This window comes from Camelus bactrianus, chromosome 21 (genome assembly GCF_048773025.1).
Source record: "Camelus bactrianus isolate YW-2024 breed Bactrian camel chromosome 21, ASM4877302v1, whole genome shotgun sequence".
Classification (NCBI taxonomy): domain Eukaryota; kingdom Metazoa; phylum Chordata; class Mammalia; order Artiodactyla; family Camelidae; genus Camelus; species Camelus bactrianus.
The window spans coordinates 9462052-9487808 of record NC_133559.1 but is presented as its reverse complement, the minus strand read 5'-3'; the positions used below and the strand labels follow the sequence as shown (position 1 = coordinate 9487808).

General features: G+C 42.6%; 1 protein-coding gene and 1 long non-coding RNA gene across 2 annotated transcripts in view; one reads left to right on the top strand and one right to left on the bottom strand.

Annotated features, from left to right (window-relative positions):
* Window positions 1–25757, bottom strand: part of LOC141574367 (uncharacterized) — a 29709-nt gene that overhangs the window by 1238 nt on the left and 2714 nt on the right. The window contains exon 2 of the long non-coding RNA XR_012501338.1: window positions 5–1936. This is a non-coding gene — a long non-coding RNA (uncharacterized LOC141574367). The remainder of the gene's footprint in view (window positions 1–4; window positions 1937–25757) is intronic.
* FCRL4 (Fc receptor like 4) lies at window positions 1706–24960 on the top strand. Its single transcript, XM_045518025.2, has 13 exons — window positions 1706–1859; window positions 3580–3603; window positions 7757–8011; window positions 9700–9954; window positions 10264–10548; window positions 11359–11646; window positions 18079–18192; window positions 18601–18663; window positions 19362–19389; window positions 20146–20228; window positions 20428–20496; window positions 22956–22987; window positions 23085–24960. Exons 1-13 carry the CDS (start codon window positions 1829–1831, stop codon window positions 23232–23234), a joined length of 1677 nt encoding a protein of 558 aa, XP_045373981.2. The 5' UTR covers window positions 1706–1828; the 3' UTR covers window positions 23235–24960.

The window sequence follows — 25757 nt, the reverse complement described above, 5'->3', positions numbered from 1 at the left end:
TTACCTTAAAATACGTAATTTTTTCCCCAGTAGTAAGAACATCCCCAACATCCAGATTTTGGCTTCTAAATTTCTTCTTCATTGAAAGGAATCAGGGCTCCTTGGAGAAATAGCAAATTCCAGAGCTGGGGCACTAGAGCATCTTGTAGTGTTAGAAAGTCAGGAAGTGCTCAAAAGAAACAAACAAACAAACAAACAAAAGGATGAGGGCATGTCAAAGGGAAATAGAGGCTAAATTGAAAGGGCTCCCAAGGGCCAAAGCCGAAACATTTTAAGTGATGAAACAAATAAAGTCACATTAGATTATTACCTAAATTATAAAATAAATAGATGATTCCACAGTGTTATAAACAAAGATTGATTGAATGAATGAATACACAAACAAATAAATAAATGGAGAAGAAAAGAAAAATTTTCCTTAAGAAGCTGGAACTTAACCCCCTCCCAGCCCCACCTCCTGAGTGTGGGGTGAACTTAGTGACTTGCTTCCAAACGATAGAGTATGGAAAAGGACATATGGTTAACTTTACCCTGAAGAAACCTGGCAAACATCATGCCTGTGATGATAACGGTGATGGTGACTGCCTGCCACTTTCGTCCACGCTTATCTCTCAGTCACAGAATAATATCCTTCAATTTGGATATTACTTCCACCGGGAAGCCTCTCCTGATTCCCCAGAAATGGGTCAGAGTTCCCTCCTATTGAACTATCAGAACACGTTCCACTCTGTATTTAACTCCCTATTGGCTTTTCTGTCTCCCCACTAGATCAAAAGCTTATCAAGTCTTGCTTAGCTCTATGCTCCCATCACCTGGCACCATGCCTAACATACAGCCATATAATCAATATGTATTTGTTGAGACATTCCTATAGCAAATTTTATATTCTGGGACCTTAAGTTAAAAATTTCACAGTCCATCCTCCAGGAACAGAGTGATGGGGCTGTAATGAATTGTTTAGTTTTGGGAGGGGGATGGGAAGGGGCAGACTGGGAGTTTGAAATTTGTAGATACTGACAGGCATATGTAGAACAGATAAACGAGATTATACTGTACAGCACAGGGAAATATATACAAGATCTTGTGTAGCTCACAGTGAAAAAGAATGTGACAATGAATATATGTGTGTTCATATATAATTGAAAAATTGTGCTCTACACTGGAATTTGACACAACACTGTAAACTGACTATAACTCAATAAAAAAGTGTTTTAAAAATTGTTTAGTTTGCATCCTACTCAGATCAGAGTTTGTAGCTTCCTCTGAGACAAATGAATCAGGACAGTTTCATGTATGTCAGACAAGATACGAGTTGTCTTATGATGCAGATACTTCATCACATGTACATGATCAGATGGAAACGGTCCAGCAGAGGCTGTCAGGGGTCGGAGGAGGGCATTTCTGCACTGAATGAGAAGTTTTCCAACTCTGGAGTGATTTAGGCACATCCTTGGATTATGCAAATCTCAGCAGCACTGCAGTCTTACCTGACATCTGGTAGCAGAGAGAATAAGTTGCACCTTCCTTGGAAAACAGAGGCCGGAGGGTTCCAAAACTGTGACAACTAGAGCCTTGAGAAGCTATTCATACCAAGATGTCAGAGCAGCACTTAAATACTTTGATAGAATACTGACTTTTGCCGCTGAGATTCTCTCAACCGGGTAACATGCTGTTTGGTGTTTTAAGATGTTCCTCCACTTCCCCCTTTCACTTCATTATCGCAGCCAGCTATACTCAGAGAAGCTCCTTGCTGAACTCACTCCCCAGCTCCGGGAACTGACCCACCTCCTGAGAGCTGCTCCTCTTCAGGATCCCAGAACAGGCTTCCATGATACTGTGGGCATCCTTGCTGGTCCTCGGTAAGTGGTGGTGGGGGGAAGCCTCTGCTCCCTGAGAAACCTGAGCCTCTCCACGGGCAAAAGATCTTTCCTCTGGGCTGCGGAACAGATGGATTTTATTCCCGTTTAGAACAGCAGAAAATGAACAAAGGGGGAAGACACTGATTTAATGGCATGAGGGGAAAAATTTTTATTTCCAAAAATGTGTTCTGCATTTGCTTTTAATTGCCTATGAAAAATGCCTCCTACTTCTCCTTCCCCCGAAGTAGACTTATTTTTCCACGTAAAAAACTACAATTAGATTTGGTTACCTCCCTAATTACAGATCATGAAGACCAGGAGTAAAAGATGAACTGAGTCCATTGTGAAAGGACCATGGTTCTGACTGTGAGCTGTTGTAGAATGGTCTTCTGCCAAGAATGGTTACTTCTTTCTCTGTGTTCTAAGATCAAACCTGCTCTGCTGTTTGCCAAGAGCATGAGAAGAGAAGAAATATGACGGTTTTCCTTTGATTTTTCCCCCGAATTCTGTACTACTCGTCAATATTTGTCCAAAGGAGGAACTGGTTTCCTAGTAGGTCAAGCTAGGGAAATAAAGACCAGGCAGTCATTTGTGGACTGAATTTTATGAAACGTGCCTGTCTTGTTCTTAGCTATATCTCTAGACTCTGATTAAGGGAAGAGTTATTAGTGAGACTGGCACATTATGGGAACTCAGTGAATAGTGACTGAATGGTCATAGGGAGCACAGCACAGCGCTGGGCACTGCAGAGGACACAGGGACATGGAGGACACGGCTTCTGCCCTCAAGAACTGACACTCTGATAAGGAAACCAAAGTACAAATGCAAGAACATTTGACTTGGCAATACAAGAAAAATATTACACAATAGATCACAGGATAATGTGTGATGATGGTTAATTCTTGTTGAAAATACTTAATTCTTGCTGAGGCCAATGTCAGGCAGTCTTCTGAGACTGCCCCAAGTGCTAATGTATCTAATCCTCTAACAATCAATGAGCCGAAACTGCTATAAATCCTGTTTTACAGATAAGGAAACTAAGGCACAGAGTTGTTCTCCTACCATAAATTTCAGGAAGTAGTACGGTGGCAGAGTCAGGATTCAAACCCATAATCTGACGCTGGAGCTTTGCTTTTAACCATTGCCCCATGCTCCATGTCTAATTATGAATTTCAAATGAGCTGTGGTGGTAAATGTTCTGAGTCAAAAGAAAACTGAGGATGCTGCAACCTAGAGGCATCTGAGAAGGCTTCACGGAGGAGGTGGGATTTCATCTGGGTTTTCATGCATGGGTGTGACTTGACTTTGCTTTGTGCTGAAGAGAAAGAGTAACAGTCCAGGCAAGAAGACAGTGAAGCCAAGCCTCAGCAACAGCCACAGACATGTCAAAAAAATAATCACATGGCTCTTAATTGAAGACTTACTAATTTAACTCATTAAAATAAGACCATGGGGTACCCATTTTACAGATGAGGAAACTGAGCCTTGGAGATTTTATGCAGTTTCCCAGAGTCACACAGCTAAAATCCAAACCTGTTTCTGCCAAGTCTACAGCCTGAGCTTTCGGCCATGATGTTACCTACTTCTCCAGGATGAGTGAAAATGGACATGTTTCTCCTCCTCTTGGCTGGAAGTCAGATACTGGCAGGTGGGCTCTCAGGGTGGAGTGGTTTGGGACTCCTTGCCTTGTGCTGATGCCTGGCTCTTATCTCTCTCGCAGCAGCTCCAGTGAGCGGACCACTTGGTAAGTTCCTCTTTTCTTTCCCTTTCTCTTTTATGTTTCTAGATATCCTAATAATCTTCCTCGATCTCAAATCCTTGTAAAAAGAGGACTTTTTACCCTTGTGTCCTTTTCCTGAGGACTACAGGCAAGTGAAAAGATGTCTTAAGACTCTGACTCTAAGAGTCTGGGAGTCACACTTTCAGCCCAAACCTGCCATTGTGCTGGATGCTCTTGGTCAGGGGGCCGGGTCCCATGTCGTGGAGTTCAAGGAGAGGGGCTGTCCCTGTCTGATGTGGGATCCTAGCCAACCAGACAGAATGCATAGAATTATGAGAGGGGAAGGACAGAAATAAGCCATTACTTCAACAGGGGAGGTTGAAGTGCAAACAACTTGCCTATTTCTCCATATTTCCTGTCTCTAGCTCAACAATACATTGCCCCTAAGGGTATGCAACCAATTCATCCCAAACTTCAGCATTCTTTGTAGACATTTTTCTGTTAATAAGCTCAGATCATGATGACTTTGAGCCCCTATCCTACTGGTCAGCAGAAAGTCCATCCTTCTATTGGGAGCTGTTTCGAGGTGTTCTGGCAATCCCTGCAGAGACCTTCAAGCCCACTCTACCCAATAAGCTGCTTACAGTGGATATAGAACACTTCCCACAAATTTCTACCTAACTGGGAGGAGATTATAATTTGGCAAGACTTTGTTAAACATTCTAGGATGGAGAAATACAGAGAGTGTATTATGTCAGCTGGTAGGTGTGGTTAATTTTAGAACGCACTGACTTGGTCCCAATCTCACAAAGATTCTGACAAGATGTGTCTTCTCCTGACCATAGGACCACCTGCACACAGCAGGGGCAGCTTACTTGGACCAGTGAGGAATGAAGTTGCATATATCAAAGGAAGTTTTCCCTTCCCTCCAGTACAACACCTACTGCCCAAGTCCCCATTTCTCTAACTGCATGTGCTTCCCAGAAACACAGAGAGTGAAGATGTTTACTCTCTTCAAGAGAAACAAAACCCCATACCCACTGGGGACATAGGAGATTTGTAAAAACCTCTAAAGAAAGAGAGAGAAAAAAGTCTGCAAAGACACATGAATATTTATGTTATTGAACTCAGTTCTGGCTGCTCATCACTCAAAAGTCAACACTCCGGAGGCAAGTGCTGGTAGCAACAGAAAGGTAGCTTTAACCACAATGGTGGCATCCTGGAGAGAAGGTGGACTCCTGTCCCAAAACCAACTCTGAAGATTCTGCTTAGCCATGAAAGTTTTTGAAGGGGAAAAGGGGGAGTAATCTCCGGTGACCCCTGAGATAGGAGTACAGATTTGTTGCCATCTCCGATTGCAGTCCTGTCAACTCCCTGTGATCTTTCTTTAGATGCTAAGTTGTTCACACAGTTTGCTCATGAGATTACTGAAGGGGAAGCTGGGGAGATGACCCAGTCATCTGCTAATTACTTATTCTTCATTTCTATTTCTTTGATCTAAGAAAAGAGCCAACAGATTAGGCAAGGCTTGGTGTGATCAAAAGATTTGAAAGGTGTGATTGGGCTGGAGATGAGCAGAGCCCGGGGGCGCCTGGCTTAAGTAGTGACGACATGGCTTTGCTAAAGTGACAGGACAAAAGGGGCCTCCTGCAGAGAGCTCTTTCCTGCCAAAAGCTGCTTATATTCATATACCCAGACAGAACATTTAGCTTCTTCATTTAAAATACACATTCATACTACTCTACAGTTTTTACCCCAAAACAGCCTATTCCCATTACATTTGGGTATAATTCTAAGGCATATGTGGGCAATTCTTCTAGAAAAAGTTAAGAACATTTAAAATCTCAAGCTTTAAAAAAGCAATTGCTCGTAAGCTCTTGAATATTGACAGTCTTCCATACCTGAGTATAAAAGGTACTAAGAAAAAAACACATTAAAGTGATTCCACTTACAATTTTACAGTAAATTGCATACCCCCAACACTGAGATTTTGTTTTAGGAAAAAAATACAAATAGAAATAATTTGTTTTATTGTCTACATCACATAATTTAGATTACCATAGACAATTTTTAGAACAAAGCATGAATCTATTTATTTATTTATTTATTTATTTATTTATTTATTTATTTATTTATTTATTTATTTAGTATATGGTAGCTGCCACAGCTTCAGGCATCATGAAAAATTAACCTATCAAAGCACTGATCTTTGAGCAGGCTAGATAGTAGCATTAAAGAGGTCAGGATGGTTGAGTAGATGTTTCCAACAGTAAATAATTTGTAATTTTATTATGTCAAAGAAGAAATTTTTTTCTATCCTCTTAGGTTTTAAAATGGGGGACTGCAAATTAAACTGACAAAAGCCAGACTAGCAAGAGAAAAGACAAATTTTTATTCAAAACTTGCAGGAGTACACACAGAAAAAATGTGACTCAAGGAGGCAGTTAGAGTTTGGGACTTGTATAACATCCGGATAAGGAAAGGGGAAGCAGAAAAGGGTACTTACTGGGAAACAAATTACCTATAGGAAAGACAGATGGGCACTTAAGAGACTAGATTTTGAGCTATGACAGTTCTGTGACAATGTCTATTTAGGTGTGGTGCTGACTTCCAGTCTCCTGCCATAAGAGTCAATCGTTTATTTGTTCCTGGAGATATGATATATGACAATTGAGCTTTTTGGGAGGCTTTGCTTTTAGGCAGATAAGGGAATTCAGATCAAAAAAAGTAAAATAAAACCTACTCTCAAATGCCTCCAGCTCAAAATAATTTTTATGCCATGGTGGTGTATTCACCCTTCAGTTAGTAATCCTCACAACCTTGAAACTACAAAACTTAGAAAATGAACACTCAGATGACAAAGAAAGGCAGTAACAGTTTCTTGTTGGGGAAATATAGTTAAAAACACAATCTCTCAACTCAGAAATCCTCTCCACAAAGGTAATAAAGAAAACACTTTTAATACTGAATAAGCATTAAACCAGAATAGACTGGGCCGCACACCAATCCACTAACAGACGGCAAAGACAGGAAAGAATCTCTCTTACAGAGCCAAGTAGATTCAGCCCAATACATACATGTTTTCAAGATAAATAGTCACTAGATCTCAGGTAGGAGGACTTGACAGCCCTTTTTGTGGCACACAGTTTCTCCTCAAGTTATCATGGTAATTGGCTTTTATCCAGAGGAGAAACAAACGTCTCCTATCTTTAGGACTGGTGGTAGTTTTCCATATGGGAGTTAGGTGCCCACAAAAGGTAAACCCTAACGGGAGCCAGGGGAGCTTCTCCCTAAATGCCTGCATTTCAAAAAGATGGCGCCTTCTTTTCCGAGTTGTGAAGCGGGCAAGAGGCTTATTTAGCCACTAGAAAGATTTACATAGACTTGAAAGAAACTCTGAAAGAAAAGAGGGAGAGGGAGAAGTCCTTCCCTCTGTTATCAACAGGGAGAATTAGACCTCTTACTTTTAATTTGTCTTTACCCTTACATTCTCCAGCTTCTGTCCATCAGTGTTTCAAAGATCTTAAGGCCTGATTTTATGCCAGACCCACATTTTCTTTCCATGAAAGTATCTTTGAGTTTTGGGGAGTTAGAAGCACTTACTTCTTAGCACTCATACTCACTGTAGTTATTTAAGTATAATCTCCACTTCAGACAACACCCTGCTCACCCCTCCCCTGCCTACTTCTTGTTGGTCAAAGTACTACTTGGACCATTTTCCATCACTGCATAATTGACCTCAAATTCCTATACTCCTTCCATCTACAATCCGCACCCCACCACAAGGTCATGCCACATACATGGCCATCTTAGAAAGGTGACTGTAATATGGAGATCCCCGAGAGCAGGGAGTCCAGGAGGCATGTACTTGAGGACCTGGCCCATGGGAAAAGGTCAGGGGGTTTGTGAGCCTCCCATCACTAATCTTCCGTGCTGAGTAGATCCTGCTGTGGTTGGCCTCTGAAAGGCCAGTCTGCTCCTGTAGACCACAGAGCAGCCACCTCACTGCTGGGTAAGGTCAACTCAGCTGGAGAACCTGCAACCTGGGGAAACAACAGCCCCGCCAGGGGGCCTTGTGAAAATTCTCCGAAGCCATGTCTTCCTGTCTGTCCCATGCAAACCACCGTGGTGGGGACTGCAGTCACTTCCACCTGAAACTCATTTCTCTTCTTCTCAGTTCCTATATCCAAGTCCGTGATTTCCCTTCAGCCTCCATGGACCCCTGTCTTCCGTGGAGAGATAGTGAATCTGACATGCAATGGATTTCGCCTCTACGCACCAGAGAAAGTAGAGTGGTACCATGTGTCCTCCAGGAGAAGAAATTCAAGTGAAACCATGGGAAACATCCTTGAGGTTCGTGATTCTGGAGAGTACAGATGCCGGGCACCTGGCTCATTCCTGAGCAACCCCGTGCAGTTAATCTTTCATCCAGGTGAGAAGGAAGGTGAATTAGTTAAAACTTTGGTTTTGTTGCCAGAAAACTGGCCTCTGTACCCCAGTAGCTGAATTGAGAGTCAGAGGCAGAGTTTTGAAAGGATAGAAAAGAACAGCTTTATAGCTTTGCCAGGCAAAGAGACCCACAGCAGGCTGATGCCTTAAACACTGTGAGCCTGCCTTGGGGGAAGGGTCCTGGGGTTTTAAAGAAAAATGGGAATAAGAGGGTGATAACAATCAGGGTGTGAGCAGGGGCTACATTCCTGTCATCTCAACAAGAGCTCGATGTCGTTATGGAGGAATTTAGGAGGGTCTGCCCATTTTCTTGAGGTTCAGTCCATGACCCTCTTTCAAGACCTCTAGTGTAAAAGGGTAAGTTGTTCTAAGAGACTCTCAAAGTGGCTTCAGCAGAGTAGGCATTGGAGTCACCTACCGCATGAATCTGACTTCTCATATCTCGGAGGAATGCTATGATATTGCCACCTTTATCTGGAACAAAAGTAGGGCTTTCAGTGCGAATCACTGCCTGGGTCCTCCTCTAGGAGGTGGTCAGAATATCCAAAGCCATTTGATTTTGCAATGAACAAAAAAATGGGGGACACGGAAAGGATTTGTACCAGGGAGGATCCCACAGGGCCCTGCTGTTTCAGTTTTAGTACATCTTAGCTCCCTGGAGTGTCTATGAACTGAGATCTTTTCATTCTACTCTAAACTGCGATCTCTGTTCCTTTCAAATTCACATCCTCCGTCATTGTCTGCAAGTGTTTTTCAAATTACTATTGACATTAGAGTTTAAATGTCTGATATTAATCAACAGACATTCTTGCACCTTCACATAGTCAAGGAAAGGAGTCCGCTTCAGGGGATTCAATTGTGAAGCTCTCTTAGAAGCTGCCTTCTAGGACTTTGCAGCCTCCTGTGAGAGAACTTAACCTGAATGTACTGAGTACAAAATAGAAACTGAAAAGTGACATAAAACAAGAGTTCAGAGGTGGGAAATCTCCAGCCCCAGGTCTCATGTCCCCACCTGTCCTAGACTGTCCCTTCTCTACCCCTACTCTTCTAACCTGCACCCATACCTCTTCGTGTATAGTTGTGTCCACAGGGATCATCGTTTGGATCCCTCCACAGGCAATGTTCTGCAGAAGAAGGCATTCACTGCAGTCATTTCAGAGAGAAAGAATGGAGCTAGCCTCTAATTAGAATCTGACGAGCATGAGCGTTTCCTTAGCGGATTACATGCACTGTCCCTCAACTCTGAATGTGCGTCTGTGCCCATAAGCCTGCTGCATACTGCACCCCAATGTGCTATAACACATCTTGGTATATTTTTCCAAAAACCACCTCTTTGGTGACTTCTGTTCTAGGATTTGGTGAGCAAGTTGGTGTTGATCCTCTCTGTATTCAACGATATTGAAGATTTTGGAGGATTTTTGAAGACACCTCCTCTCAGCTTTTCCTCTCTGTATTAGAACCCTCGTACTTTGAATCTGTCCCAGGATGATGAAACAGATGTGTTTGGGATTTATTTAGAAACTGTATCTGAAGCAGGTCACACTGATTTGGAAGGAAGGAAGTGAGCTTGAATCAGGAGACTAAATCCTGGAGAAGAGTTGTAATTTGCAATTCAAGGTACACTGAGGAAGGAGTGCCCTAATGAATGTCTTATCTCTGCTTGGTTTCCAGGGTACTTCATCCTCCAGGCCCCATATTCTGTGTTTGAAGGTGACGAGTTAGTCTTGAGATGCCAGAAAAGGGGAAAAGAGAAAATGACTGCTGTGAGATACATTTGGAATGGAAAAGTTATTTCTAATTCTAGTAAAAGCACAGATATTTTGATACCACAAGCAAGTTTAAATAACAGTGGCTGTTACCAATGCATTGGATCCTTGGAAAACGCTTATGTATTAAAATCAAATCTCAGATACATTCAAATTCAAGGTAAACCCTTCCTGTCATAGGACTTTGCCTACCAATGTCGAGTTAGGGGAATTGGGCACATCAGTGGGGATCTATGTAAGTTGATATCATATCAAAATTCTAGATAAATGCGAGGCTAAAGTCCTCTAAGGGGCAGAGAAAGTGGAATGATTTGACTTAAAATAATCCCCGGGGGGAACTGTGATAGAGTAGTCAATCGGTTTGTTGGTCTTGCTGTGTCCGAAGTTTGCTGGAACTGAGAATCTAAACCTGCCTCTCCCAGAGCTCTGAAAACCTTCACACAGAACTTGATTTACTTCTTGTCTCTAGAACTGTTTTCACGTCCAAAGGTGAAAATCACAGACTCTCAGCCTACAGAAGGGAATTCGGTAAACCTGAGCTGTGAAACACAGCTTCCTCTAGAGCGACCGGACACTCGGCTTCACTTTGTCTTCTTTAGAGACAATGGGGTCCTCCTCTCAAACTGGAGCAGGTCCCCGGAACTCCAGATCGCAGCCATCTGGAAAGAGGACTCAGGGTCCTACTGGTGTCGTGCTGAGACGGTGACCAGCAGTGTCCACAAACACAGCCTCCCGCTCGAGATCCATGTGCAGAGTGAGTGCCGGAGAGGCAGGCAGGCGGGGCCAGGCTGTGGCTTCTTCCCTGACTGCTCCTTCTGACCCTGTGCACATAGAGACTGCCCAATACAGATGGATTTTGTCATCCTGACAGGGGCCAGGCTTAGACTGAGAAGGGAGGTACTATAATAAAAGAAATACAAGATTTCATTTCCACCTCTGTTTCTCTAAAAACTCAGTCTTTCTTTGAAACTCTATTGCCTTGAAATGATAGAGGTGATTCATGGAGGTAGATATAAGAATTGGGGGGGAAAATATCCAAAAACAAAAAACAAAGTGCCCTGCTACTGAACTGACAGATTCTAGGATGTCAAATCTCAGGACAAATGATTTGGAAGACAAGCATCCCGAGATGGGTCATAATCAGTAGCAGTAAATAGTGTGAGTGGCTGTGATGTGTGAAGCAGAAGAGAAGGACATGTGTACATACAAAAATAAATGCAATAAGTACCAGCTTGTCTTAGCTACCAAAGCAGGACTTCTGGAAATGGGTGTGGTCTGGGTCAGTGTGATGATAGCCACCATTGCTATGACCTATCCCTCAGAATAATTTAGACTGACAACTAGGACATGAGACAAAACCCATATGCTTTTCCAGGGAGAGTCAGGTTTTCTCTCCCGATGCCTTGTGTACCAGGATGGGAAGTTTGTTACATTTAGTGATACTCTAGGTCCAAAATCCACCGTCTATGGGCTATAGTGCCAGCACATAAAAGTGACCCTACGCAACATCCTAGCCCTGCCCGCCTCCCATCATGCCCTCACCTGTTGCTTCGTGTACACACAGGGATCCCAGTGTCTGGCGTGCTCCTGGAGATCCAGCCCCAGGGGGACCTGGTGGTTGAAGGGGAGACGCTGGTCCTTGTCTGCTCTGTGGCTGAAGGCACAGGGAACATCACGTTCTCCTGGCACAGAGAGGATATGGAGGAGAGTCTGGGAAAGAAGAGTCAGCGTTCCCAGAGAGCAGAGCTGGAGATCCCTGACATCAGGGAGAGCCAAGCAGGGAGCTACTACTGCGCAGCTGACAACAGCTACGGCCTCATCCAGAGTGAGGCAGTGAACGTCACTGTGAGAAGTGAGTTTTAATCCCCACTGACCTTATTTATTCTTAGATTTCTCAAGTTAGGGATGTGCATGGCCAACCCTATCTTCATGATTCCCCTTTTCCTGTTTCCATTTTGCCATCTTCCATTGTGATAGATAAGTTCTTCCATTACATAACGATGACTCAGGTTACCATTGAGGTAATGCTGGCCAGGAGCCACGTCGCCTCTTTGGGATGGTTTGTGGGCCTGTATGCTGATCCATTGTGTGTTGATCTCAAATGGCATCTCACATCATTAGTGTTTTGGGGGAGGGTGTAGCTCCATCATCTAAGCATCCACTGTTCTCTCCTTTCAGTAAATCATCCACAGCATATCTGACAGGTCTCTTCAAGTCTAAAAGGACCAAAGACATAAGTCTCTCCTTTACTCCATTACTGCAGGTCTGAGAGCGTCTCTGTACCCAAATTACATGCAGGTCAGGAAACTTACAAGTACCAAGAGCGAACACAGAGCCCTGTTACGTCCACACCTGTTATGTCACTCGCTAGATCATCTCCTCAGTCTTGCGATTTTAAGTGCATTTAACACTTCTGTATATCATGACTCCCACATTCAATCTACAGCCTAGATCTCTAGTCTGAACTCAAGACCCATATATCCAAGTACTTCCACCAACTGCTCTACAGGAAAGGCTAATTGGCATCTCAAACTTAATTCACCCCAAACCAAACTTTTAATTTTCACTCCAAATCTGTTCCTGCTTAAAACCTCCCCTTGGTAAGTGTAAAACACCACCCTCCTAGTTACTCTGGCCAAAAATCCGAACATCACTCTAGATCCTCCACATCTAGCCCACCTGCAAGTCTTGAAGGCACTACCTTCAAAATGTCACCAGAATATGACTGATTCCCACCACTTCCTCTGCCACCACCTGATCCAAGCCACCAACATTCTCTGCCTGGATTATTCCAATAACTCTCTGACCTTCTGTTTCACTTGTTGCTCAGCACAACCTATTCTTAACACAGCATCAGAAAGAACTCTCTGAATCATAGATTGGATCATGTTACTCTTCTGTTCAATATCCTCCTCTGGCTTCCCACCTCCTTCAGAGGGAGAGCCAACATCCTCTCAATGTCCTACCAGGTCCTGATGATGTGGCCCTCCTGCTACTTTGACCTGACCTCCCACCAATCTCCCTTCACCTTCTCTACTCTAGCCACTATGGCCCTCTGTCTCTTCCACAGACCTTTCAGTCACACTCCCACCTCAGGGCCTTTGCACTGCTCTTCCCCCGTATCCTCATACTCATCCCCTTACTTCCTCCAGAATTCTACTCGCCTTCTCAATGAGACCTTCCCAACCATCCTATACAAAGTAGTATCTCTTCACCAAGGTGCCCCTCTCCAGGTCCTGCTTGATTCTTCTTCACAGCATGAGTCGCTGCCAAGCCATGGAGTCTTTGTTTGCTGTCTCCTCCCACACCTCCCATGGTAGCCTCATGAAGCTAGATCTCTGTCTTGACCATATTTATCCCAAATGCCTGTTCCAGTGCCCAGCTCATACTGTGCATTCAATAGATATTTGTTGAATGAATAAATTATACGTGTCATTTTTGTTGATTGTAGTAATAATCTTAGAAAATAAAGATATTATTATCTCCATTCTATAGAAAAGGAATATGAAGCTTAGAAAGTTTTGGTAATTTGCATAAGATCACAAAGCTTATACCTGGAAGCCCAGATTTGAACCTCGATAAAATCTTTTGGCTAAAAAAGACAGAGATCATTGTCAAAGTTCTTTGAAGAAGTACCGAACAGTCAAGCATCTACCATCAGCCATGCTAAATAAGCGGAGAGCTGTGTTGTTTATTTAAAAGCAGTCAGCCCTGACAGAGCCGTGACCCTGAACAATTTGGTTGGTGACTCTGGGAAGGGGGTTGCTATGCTAATGGCCCAGCTGCTGTGCAATTTTCCCTTCAGCTCCCTTGAGGCAAGTCTTGTGATCAAGCAAGGCCTTCCCAGGTCAGGGGACTGACATGTCTTTCCATAAACGGATGTCACAGGAGGGTCTGCATCTCACCCTCAGAATTTCGTAGTGAATAGTAACGTTGGGTGTAATTCCCAGCAGATAAGGGCAGAGACTAAGCCCGGTGTCATTTTAATGGCAATTCAAGAATCAGGTGGGCGAAGGGAAAAAGAGGTTAGCAAAGCTGAAAGCTGCCCAGGGATGTCCCCTGAAGACTCCTGAATGCCCTAAAATCCAGAGTGACTTTGGTGGTAAGAGTGTTGTTTTTCCAGGAAGGTGCTTGTATTAAAAATTTACCTTGGGGACCCCAAAGGTTGCCATGCTGAAGCACAGAGTAATTGCGAATCTGTTGGTAATTCACAACTAAGTGTAACATTTCTCATCTTCCTTTTGGAGGTTGAGATCATTAGGATGAATTAGCCTCCTCTGATACAGGCAGTGAGCCAGTTACTTCACACATGGAATTTCATTTTTCTCTCACAAACTCCTCTGCAAGGCAGATGTCATCATCTGCTCAGGAAATGGGATCTCAGAGGTTAAGCAGATGTCAAGGATTCCATTGATATTTGACAGAACAAGAATTTCTTCTTAAATCTTAATTCATGGATGTTATGCAAAATCTTGTGCTTAGAAATGGGAGAATTTCCACCAGGAGAGAAACTCTGACTGTGGCCTGGAGCACCAAGGCTACAGTGGTCTTTCTTAGCTTGCATTGCTATAGCCAGGTGGCTCTAACAACAGAAATGTATTTCTCACAGTTCTGAAGGCCGGAAGTCTGAAATCAGGTCAAAGGTCAGGATGTCTGTATGGTCAGGTTTTAATGAGAGCTCTCTTCTTGTCTTGCAGACAGCTGCCTTCTGGCTGTGTCTTCATGTGACATAGTCAGGGGAGAGAGGGAGAGAACCTGCTCTCTGATGTCTCTTCTTAAAAGGGCACTAATCCCATCATGAGGGGCCACTCTCAGGATCTCATCTAAACCTGACTACCTCCCAAAGCTCCCATCTCCAAAACCATCACATTGGGGTTAGGGCTGCTTCAGCACGTGAATTTTGGTAGAACCCAATTTGGTCCATAGCAAGGGCTGAAGTTGGCAGGGGTGGTGTTGTGTGGGAGCAGGCCTCGTGTTGGGGTGGGGGGTCCCCTAAGCTGGTCAGAGGGTAGCATGATATTTCTGAGGGCCTAGGGCATAGTGTAGGGGAAACAAATAAGAACTAACACTTATACAGACATAGCACTTATCATGCGTCAGAAACTGTTCAAAGCATTTTACATACATTAACTCGTTTTCTCCACCAATAATAGTGCTACTATAGCTGCCATTGTCTCCATTTTACAGATGGTAAAACTGAGGCAAGGGAGATTAAATAAAGCTCCCTGACCACATAGCTAGTAAGGGGAGCAGCCAGAAATCTAGCCCCAAAACCTAACTTTAGATTCTGTGTCTTCCTTTTTTGTTGTCCCACTCAATATATTGAAATATAATTGACATATTGTGTAAGTTTAAGGTAGACAACATAATGATTTGCTACATGTATATATTTCAAAATGATTACTACAACAAGGTTAGTTAGCACATCTATCACCTTACATAGTCGCAGTTGTGAGTGTGTGATGAGAACTTTTAAAATCTACTATTTTAGCAACTTTCAAATATGCAACACAGTATTCTTAACTATAACCACCATGCTGTACATTACATCCCCCAAACTTCTCATCTTACAACTGGAAGCTTGTATCCTTTGACCACCTTCACCCATGTCCTCCCCCTTCACCCACTACCCCTGGCAACCAATTCATCCTCTGTTTTTATGAGTTTGGTTTTTTAAAAACAGTATTTGTCTTTCTCTCTGTCCAACTTATTTCACTTAGAGTAATGCCCTCAAGCTTCATTCATGCTATTATAAATGACAGAATTTTATCTTTTAATGGTTATATAATATTCCACTATATATATGTGTATATATACACATACACATACACCATAGTTTTTTTGTCTATTCATACATGGAAGGACACTTAGATTGCCCATGCCTTGGCTATTATAAATAATGCTGCAATAAACATGGGGATGCAGTTACCTCTTGGAGATAGTAATTTTGTTTCCTTTGGATATATACCCAGAAGTCAGATTGCTAGATCATATAGTCATTCTATTTTCAATTTTTTGAGGAATCTACATACTGTTTTCCAGAGTGGATGCACCAATTTACATTCTGACCAACAGTGCATAAGGGTTCCCTTTCTCCGCTTTCTCACCAACATTGGTTATTTTCTGTCTTCTTTATAAAAGCCATTGTAACAGGTGTGAGTTGCTACCTCACTGTGGTTTTGATTTGCATTTCCCTGATGATTAGTGATATTGAGCTCTTTTTCATGAACCTGTTGGCCTTTGCATATCTTCTTTGTAAAAATGTCTATTCAGATACTTTATCCATTTTTAAATTAGATTATTTGAGTTTTTTGCTATGGAGTTGCATGACTTCCTTATATTATTGGATACTAACCCCTTATCAGATATATGATTTCCATGTATTTTCTCCCATTCTGTAGATTGCCTTTTCATGTTGCTGATTATTTCTTTTGCTGTACAGAAGCTTTTTACTTTAATGTTCTACTACTTGTTTATTTTTGCTCTTTTGCTTGTGCTTATGGTGTCATATCCAAAAAATCATTGCCAAGACCAATGTCAATGAGCTTTTTCTCTGTGTTTTCTTCTAGGGGTTTTATGGTTTTGGGTCTTACCTTTAAGCCTTTAACGCATTTCAAGTTAATTTCTGTGAGTGGTGTAAGATAGAGGTCCAGTTTCATTCTTTTGCATGTGAATATTCCCAGCACCATTTACTGAGATATCTTCTCCATTGAGTATTCTTGGCTCCCTTGCCAAATATTAGTTGACGGTGTATGCATGGGTTTATGTCTGGGCTCTTGATTTGGTTCTGCTGGTTTAGGTATTTGTTTTTATGCTGATACCAATTTGTTTTGGTTACTCTAGCTTTGTTGTATAGTTGAAATCAGGGTGTGTGAAGCCTCCAGCTTTGTTCTTTTGTCACAGGATTGCTTTGACTATTTGGTATATTTTGTCATTCATATAAATTTTGGGATTTTAAAAAAAATTTCTTCATAAATGCCATTGGAGTCTTGATAGAGATTGTGCTGAATCTGTAGATGACTTTGGATAGTATGAACCTTTTAACAACATTAATTTTTCAATCCACAAACATGGGATATCTTTTCCTATATTTGTTTCTTCTTCAATTTTGAAGAATAGTGTCTTGCAGTTTTCAATATACAGAACTTTTAGCTCCTTGGTTAAATCTCTTAGGAAGTATCTTATTGTTTTTAATGCTATTGAAAATAGAATTGTTTTCTTTATTTCTTCTTCAGATAATTTATTGTTTTGTATAGAAACAAGATTGATTTTTGTATGTTGATTTTGTATCCTGCAACTCTCCTGAATTCGCTTATTAGCTCTAATAGTTTTTTGTTTGTTTGGCTGGTTGGTTTTGGTGTGGAATCTTTAGGATTTTCTTTATTTAAGATCATGTCATCTGCAATCAGAGACAATTTTTCTTCTTCCTTTCCAATTTGGATGTATTATTATTATTATTATTATTATTATTATTATTATTATTAATTTATTTTTTGCCTGATTGCTCTGGGTAGGACCTCTACAACTATGCTGAATAGGAGTGGTGAAAAGGAAACTCTTGTCTTGAAGAATGGATCCAATGGAAAAATCAGAATTCCCCAACAATTTAGTTTGTTTCTTCCATCAGTTTCTTTCCCTTCAAAGCACATAGGACTCAGGCTTCTATGAGGAAGGAGACTGGCATCATTTAGGTTTTTCTTTGTGGTGCCCCACAGAGACTTTGTTAATGGAGAGCAATCTCAGAACTACTACTGGTTCAGCTAGTGCCCTAATCAGTGCTAATACTTACTTTCTTTCTCAGGTTGGCTGATGTTCCAAAGTTAGGTGCTGCCAAACCCCTGCCCCATAACATATTTCCAGATGTCTGGAGGAAGTGTCTAAAAGGCCAGATTATAAGAATATGGGATGGCTAGATAGATAGACAGATGATGGATGGATGGATTTCCCCCCAAAGGTTAATTTCTGAAATGATGTCAGTGGGTCGCTGCAGAGAGCTGGCTGCCTTTCCTCCCCTCTGCCACAACCCACCCAGACTCCACTTCACAGTGAGTCACTTCCTGCCACACACAGGCTCAGGGCCGTGCTGCCTCCAAGTAGAAGCCTGCTTCCTGTGCCACACCAGCCAGCCTAGTCCTCAAGGTCCCCATGAATCCTAGTCTTTAAGATTCCTCCGTCTCCCAGGGCCCAGGACCCCAGCCACGCCGAGGAAATGTTCCAGGGCTTCATGGCAATTCCAGGCCCTAGACCTCTCTCTCCGAGGCTCACACAGACTTTCTCCCTCCAGGCGTGCCCGGAAACAGAGGAGGCCTTGTTGCTGCCAGAGCCACTGGGGGAACACTCAGCACGCTTCTCCTGGCTGTGGCCCTGCTCTTTTACTGCTGGCACCGGAGGAAACCAGGTTTGGATTCCCTCTTGCCCTTTGCTGGAATCCACGCCCTGTCTCTGCCCCAGATAACTCAGCTTGCCGCAGCGCCAGTCACCGCCACGCCACCGTCCGCCACCTCACCACCCCAGTGCTTACAGACACATTCACACCCATTCGTCAAATGGCAGTTTCCTTAACAGATATCTAGTCTGGTTTACTAAGCCTCAAGTGAAAGTTAAGGAGGAAGTAAAAATTTTAATGTAAAGTTTCAAAAGTTTTAAACAGATTCCTCGAATAGTTTCCTTGGTTCGAACAGACTGGTCAGCTAGATACTTCAGCCCATCCTACATTCCCCATAAGTGGACAATCAAAAGAAACTGAAGGGCCCATGAAGAGATGACTGAGTATAGCAGCTGGCGAATCTCTGTCTTTCTTCCTCAGGGACTTCCTCGGGTCAAAGCCTGAACCCACCACCCTGTGCTCCAACGGTCCTGCTCTCCACAGGTCAGCTTCCGGCTCCCTCTCTACCTAGGGGGAGAGTTTCTCCCAAGCCTTCTCTGCCACATGCTTCCAAAGTCTTTCTGCCTTAGTCCAGGTCAGCCTAGTTTCAGATGCCAGAAAACCTGGGGTAGAAGACAGGTACAGAATCTCTTTCAGTTCTAGTATAATTACTTACCTCCTCCAACTCTGTCTCTTAATTCAATTCAATTCAATTCAATTCAATCCAATCCAATCCAATCCAATCCAATCCAATCACCATATCCTCCTGAGTCCCTTCTGTGCACGCTGCACTGGACTGGATATAGGGAGCTTCGCACCTCTGACCGTAAGTCTCCTTAACAGGTTTGAATCGGAGCCTGAGGTTCCTCTGGGCATAACCCCAGGTGCTCCTGAAAGTCCACCAATAGCCCCTCACCACTCTGCAAGAAAGGCAGTATTTCTTGAGGTATATCAACACAGCCTTGAACTTTAAGTCAAGTCTCAAATAATTGCATATTCAACCCAGGAATGTGTAGCCCTGTCCCCAGAAATTTATCTGCTTTGTTAAGTTCTTTTTCACATCATTTTCATCAGAATCCGAAACTGGGCCCATGTTTGAACTGACCTTTTCTGATGACCTCTCTTAGGCAGCACAGCTGTGTGAAGTACTTGTGAACGAGCGCCCTCTGCTGACACAAATCTGCCTTTGTTTTATTTTGCAGGAGATGGTTTTCTGGGAGACACAACCAGGTGAGGCGTCAGCCTTCTGGTTCCCCAAGAATAAAATATGATGAACTGTGGGGCTGCAAAATTAGGCCAAGTAATTTCTCTATGTCCCTGTGTCTAGGTGCTCCCGTTTTCACATTGCTTGAAATGGCCACAATTATAGTTTCCTGGAAACTTTCTAATAGTTTGTATAACAAATGTTGCATGTATTTAGATCAGTTTCTTGTTTCAAAATTATCCATTCATCTAAATGGATGATACCAAAGGTTATAGATTTTCTAGGTTAGCATGGGATATTTCTGATGCCAATAGTCCTTATAGTTAGACAATGTATATGTACATTATTATATACTATTATATGTACTATAACTATGTATAAAATGACTATCTGATCTAGATTTTCTAAGGGATTCTCAGTTTCTAGTAATCTTTTTGCCCCACATTTGCATATATACTCATCAGATTTTATATCTTTAAATTTGGTTTGGAAAATATGGTCTTATTCTTCTATGTCAGCGTCTCAGTCGTAGGTTATAGTCAGGGACTTGGAGCACATATTATGTCTAATGTCTTCTTGAATTGTCCAGACAGGATGACTTGAGGACACTACCTCCAGAAGATGAGGCTGGGTTTTTTAACCAGTTGAAAGTGACCATTCTATCTATGAGATGATTGTTCCTACTATGTCAGACTCCCCCAGTTCCTTCTCCTCTCTGTCTATCCCACTCTCGTGCATATGATAATGTTCCAAGGGTGATCACGTGTTTCTATGTCTCACAGAAGCCCTGCCAGCCCAGGCCCCAGAGAGCACCCCCATCCTGTGTGCCCCGCCCCAGTGGGGCTGCAGCTGTTGTACGACAATGGTAAGGATTCCCCGGTAGGAAGTTGCTCCCTGCCCGAGGCAGGGAGATATATTGTGTTTTGAGGTCTGGCAAAGGCTCCTCGTCTCCCTAAAGTATTCCAAACCCAGACACTCACAATAGATAATTGCTTAGGAAGAAGCATCTGAAGCACATTCCACTGACTGGGGCAGCTTAGAAAAGCATTATTTTTTCTTCTCAGTGCACCTCAAAGAAAGAAACTTGGTATATTCTGAGATCCAGATTGTTCAGCCGGGAGAAGAAGGAGCAGGTAAGTCACTGGGGAGAGATTCTGGTTGCAAACTATATTGATTCATTCAACTCTTATTTATCGAGCACCTCTTATGTGATACTGTTTTAAGTGCATCTAAAAGACTGAACCAGTGACAAGGAAAATAAAAATCTCTGCAGTGTGGTGCTTAGATTCTAAGAAGAGAAGACAGACACTGGAAAGTACATATCTTTGCTGATGATCAGAACAAAAATTAAACATCATTCTAATAGATACTGTAATTGTGAAGGTGTATATGCAAAGGCTGCCATTAAGTAATGAATCAGTCATTACAAAGCACTTACTATGTCATAAATATATATATACACATACATGTATATATATATATATGTTTACTTAATCCATATAACAACCCTATGTAACCAATACACTGAACAAGCAAGACTTGTAACTTAATTGCAAAAATTTTCTATCCTTTTGCTGTCTCTCTCTCTCTCTTTTTTAAATGCAGGTACTGGGGATTGAAACCAAGACCTCATGCATGCTAAGCACGTGCTCTACCACTGAGCTATTACCCCCCACCCCCACCCCCACTGTCTCTTTAAACTTTATTCTGCAGGAGATCTTTCTGGGCACTTATGATGAAAATTCTGGTAGCCAAAGGCTTTTCAACATACTCTGCTTTCTCTTAGGTAATAGACAGTAGCTGGATAGGTGGATGCCTTATGTCACAATCTCAATTTAGTAACTAGAATACCTAGTTTGAAGATGTTAATTAAAACTTTCCCCTCGACTACTCCAGGCAAATTTCAGAATGGAAGCTGGCAATGGTAGGGATGAAAGGGAGAAAGGGAGGACAGGGTACAACTGGCTTCTTCTCTCTTTCTTTGATTGGCTGTTTCTAACTAGCCTGGAGGTTTCTAGGGAAAGGAGTTACTCCACCTGGTATCTTAGAAGCTGGCTCCGCCTCCCTGGGATGGCAGGTGCTTAAGCGGGCACTCTCCCCTGTGAGGTCCATGTATGGTCTCTCGAGGTTTCCCGCTGGATCCCTCCTTTCTAAAGCTCCTTTGGCACAGCTGACACATTTCTAATTCCAGGAGTTGTGACTCCGTCAGTGGCCTCACCTCCAGTCAGTCACACTCAGCTTCCTGCTGCTACAGTCCCTTGGAACCTGTAGACCCTACTGAACAGGACCCAAGATGACCACACTCCTGCTTGTTCTGTCTCCCACATGGACCACATCTGTCCTTGGGAACGGAAATAGAGCTCCTCCCCAGTATCTTTGTGCCTAGTAGAAACTTCAATTGTAACCTGATCCTGAACTTGTTTTACAAACGAGGTGAAGGGCTTTTACGAGGTCACAAAGCTAGTAAGAGGCTTGCTGCTTACAGTGCCGGCTGCTGTATTTGACTAACGTGTATCATCTGAACACCTGCTTTGTCTGTCACTTTGACTTCTCAGCCACCCCCACTCATCAGGACCTTCTGAATGATGGAATTAGAACTGTCACCAGCTTGCTTGGGCTAACTGGGTGCTTCTCATGGAGTCACCTTGATCAGCTGCTGCTCTTCACACTCTGCCCTTGACATATTTGTCAAAACACCACCGAAGCCGAGCACTCAGTTGGTGGACTAGTTACATTTTAGGCTCTTTATGTACTGATGATCTGTAGCAAGATTTCTTCACCGGTGCCTCAAAGTTTGCATAAAGCCCCTGAAATTGTATGCAAAGTTCTATGCATATGACCATTGTTTTGGGGGAGAGGGTACATAGCTTCTATCAGGTCATTTAAAAGATCTGTAACCCCAAAAGATCTACGGTAAAAATGTGGTGAAAAAGAGAGAAATCTTGAGTGTACCAGGATGTATCTTTTTCTTTTCCCCAGGCTCTATCTCTCAATAAAATTTCTATATAGCCCTTGTTATTTTACCTCCTTCTCTGAAATTTTTAATTTCTAATACATCGTATGGGATAAATCATGCCTGCTTAACTTATCTCTCCTGTGGCTCCATCTCTCCATCTCTAAGAAACTAAGGCAATAAAATCAAGAGCTAGAACTTGCTAACGCAGGGGAGTTTCCCTCACAGGGCATACGTGTGAAGAGCTCTAGTGGGAACATGCAGAACAACTGAAAGCTGGACTTTGAATCTGGGGAGAGATGGAGGAGGTGCTATACGCTAAGAGAGGCAAGAATTGAAACTAAGAGAGAATTTATTTCTTAACATCTGGTAAAGGAAGAGAGTGGAGTTTCTTGGTGTCGTATTGAGGGGAGGACTTTATAGATCAATGGAGCTTGAAAGGAACGTCCAGAGGGCTGGGTTAAGAAATTGTAAAACAAAATTACATGTATTGTTAGACACATTGGGGCAGGGTGGAAAAAAACATGATAATCAATGGAAAAGGCCCAGTGGCTCTCAGACCCTGGGGAATAAGCTAGAAGACTGGGTTCTGACTGGATCCAAATGCTCATAGTTTAGCGGTTTCCTTTTCTTCCACAGCCAGTACCTCCAGAACATCTGTAGAGAACGAGGTGAGTTTAATTTCCTGACTATTTTCTCCCCGACTAATACGTATAGCCCCATACTCCCTCACTTTCCAGATCTTCTTCTATCTTTTTCCCACCCCAGCATGCCTCAACTGTTTACTCTGTGGTGAAGACACAGCTCTGGGATGATTCAGCTGGAAATGTCAGCTCTGAAGATGAAGATGCCATGGAAGGTTATGCGGGTGTCCCACTCATGTGCCTTGTCCCTGACCCAAAGCCCCCAGCTCAGTGAAGTCCTCAGGTTTCTGGAGTGATCAGCTAGTTCCAGCCTTCCAGTTCTTCCTGCCCTTTCACTCCCAGGACTTTTCATTCATTCACTCTGAGGTGGTGATGGGAAGGCCCTCCAAGGTCTTCGCTAAAATGACCAGGATCCATGGTCAAGAGAAAAGCCTGTATGCCTGCCATGAGCCTAACTTAATGTGTTTCCTAGGTTCTGATTTAGGGAAAAGGAATAAGGAAGGAGGAGGACTGATGTTGGAAAACAGAAGCACAAATTTTGGTGAATTGGGATTTGCACGAGACGGAAAAGACTGAGTGACTCAGGTCTCTGTTTAATACATCTTCAATGATTCTCCCACTGGGGAATCATCTGCATCAATTGGTTTCACTATGAGTGGCTACACGTGTGCTTCACAGACAATTCATAGCTTCGTCCCTTCTGCTTACACTGTTTACATTGTCAAGATTCAGTTGCAGACCAAAGAATCCATTCCAAATGGTTTACAGATAAAGGAATGTAACAGTTTATATTAACCACTTTGAAAAACCATTAGGAGAGCTGGAGAAGCAGGCTCTAGGCTGAGCTTCCAAAAGCAGAAAGTAATTATGTTAATGTCATTAAGGACAAAACTTTTTAACATTAGAGAAAAAAAATACAAATACAAAATCAAAAAGCTAATTAACAACCCTGAAGGCCTAAATCTGAACTAGAAATATCAGCAAACACTGATGGCAAACCCTACCTTTTTTTTAAAAAAGTTATTTCCTAGGTCTGTCCACTGGAAAGTCTAGAAATAATTACCAACCCAATAACTCATTACACATGTTGTAGTTTCTAAATACTATTTCCTACTCAAAGGATATGGAGCTAACTTTCTTGTAGGAGCTGTATCTTTGAGTCATCAAATAGGTAATGTTAGAATAATTCCTCCAATAAACAAAGAAGGACTGAAAGAAATAGAAAATAACTATTCTGTGTGTATGTTTCATGCTACACCTACTGATTAAGTTAATATACAAAAGCCAGCCTAACATTCTGTGCCTCCTGGTAGGAGTGACCAATACCACCTACAAAGTTCTTACACCCGAAACATCAAAGCTGAATCCACTCAAGTCTCTAGATCTAACTACCAGTTTTCAGAGTACATGGGATCAAGCACTATGCTAAACAGCACCATGGGATTGCAGTCAGAAAAATCTAAACTACAGGAAAACTCTACAGGGCAAATGACCTGGTTTCTCCCAAAAATAAATGACAAAAAGAAGGAAAGAAACTGAAAGAGGGAAGGAAGGTCTACAAATTAAATGAGACTTGAGATACATCAGTCAAAAGGAATGAGTGGGCCTTGACTCAAACAAACCAAGTTAAAAATAAATTACTTATGAGCTCCTAAAGGAAACTTGGTGCATTAATTTGAAGAAATTGTGTTTGGATAAGTTCTGCGTTTGAAGAATGTTATGTGTTTTGGATATAAATGATAATATTGTGGTTATAAAGGAGCATTCATCTTTTACCTCATACTGAAGTAATTGTAGATTAAATGTTATGATTTTGTTTGAAACAATCCAATGAGGGGAGGGTGGGTAGGAAGTGGGTAGCGGTACAGATGAAGGGAGACTGGTCATGTGAGCACCATTTCTGAACCGGGTGACAGGTGCCTTGTGGGAGGAAGGACGGCTTATACTAGTCTCTCCTTTTGTGTGTTTTAAATTTTCTACAATAAAAAGTTAAAAATCTCTATTTGCAGAATAGCACCTCATTTCATCATCGCCAGTGTTTCCGCCCTCGTGTAAGGCACCTCTCACTTTATTACGGCAGTGGATTCCTGTCTCCCTTCTTTGTCTCCTTTCTCCCTACAGCCCATCCTCAGCACTGTGCTCGTGGTGCTCAAAACCTTGCAGTGAATTCTCATCTCCCTCACAGTCAAAGCCAGAGCCCGTAAGTGCCCGCAGTGTGCTGCCTGGTCATCCCTCCCATTGCCTCCCTGGCTTCTAGTTTTCCCCTCATCACTGAGCTGTGAGTGCTCTGCACACACCAGGCAAATGCCCACTGAAGGCCTTTGTATTGTCTGTTCCCTTTGCTTAAAATGCTCTTCCTTCTGGATATCCATCCACGCCTACCATGAATCACATAAATTTGAAAATTCCTTTCCCCCATCTCCAGCCCTCTCACTCTCCCTCACTCTGATTTACTTTTTTTTTTTTCTCCATAGCACTTATCACAGTAACATATACTCTAAAATTTACCTATTTATTATGCTTATTGTATGTCAGCCCTCTAGAAAGTAAGTTAAGGGCAACATTTGTCTTTTTTATTCACTGATATACCCCCAAGCACCAAGAACTGTGCCTGGCACATTGTAGGTGCTTAATGGATCCTTTTGAATGATTGAGTGACCTGTTATTTCATTGAGCAAAACAACTGCCCTCTCCAGAATGGAAGGGATCCAACGTGGACAATCTACTACCATGTAGCAAGTTGGCCCCCCAAGGATCTGGCACTTCATCAAACTCAGGTCTGGCCGCTGTGTCTGTC

What these genes read in the sequence shown, in the direction of transcription:
- FCRL4 (XM_045518025.2), top strand. Translation starts at nt 1,829, where the DNA reads ATGATACTGTGGGCATCCTTGCTGGTCCTCG. An exon ending in TTTCTGGGAGACACAACCAG is followed by an intron (nt 19,390 to 20,145) that starts GTGAGGCGTCAG and finishes TATGTCTCACAG; the next exon opens with AAGCCCTGCCAGCCCAGGCC. An exon ending in GAACATCTGTAGAGAACGAG is followed by an intron (nt 22,988 to 23,084) that starts GTGAGTTTAATT and finishes TTCCCACCCCAG; the next exon opens with CATGCCTCAACTGTTTACTC.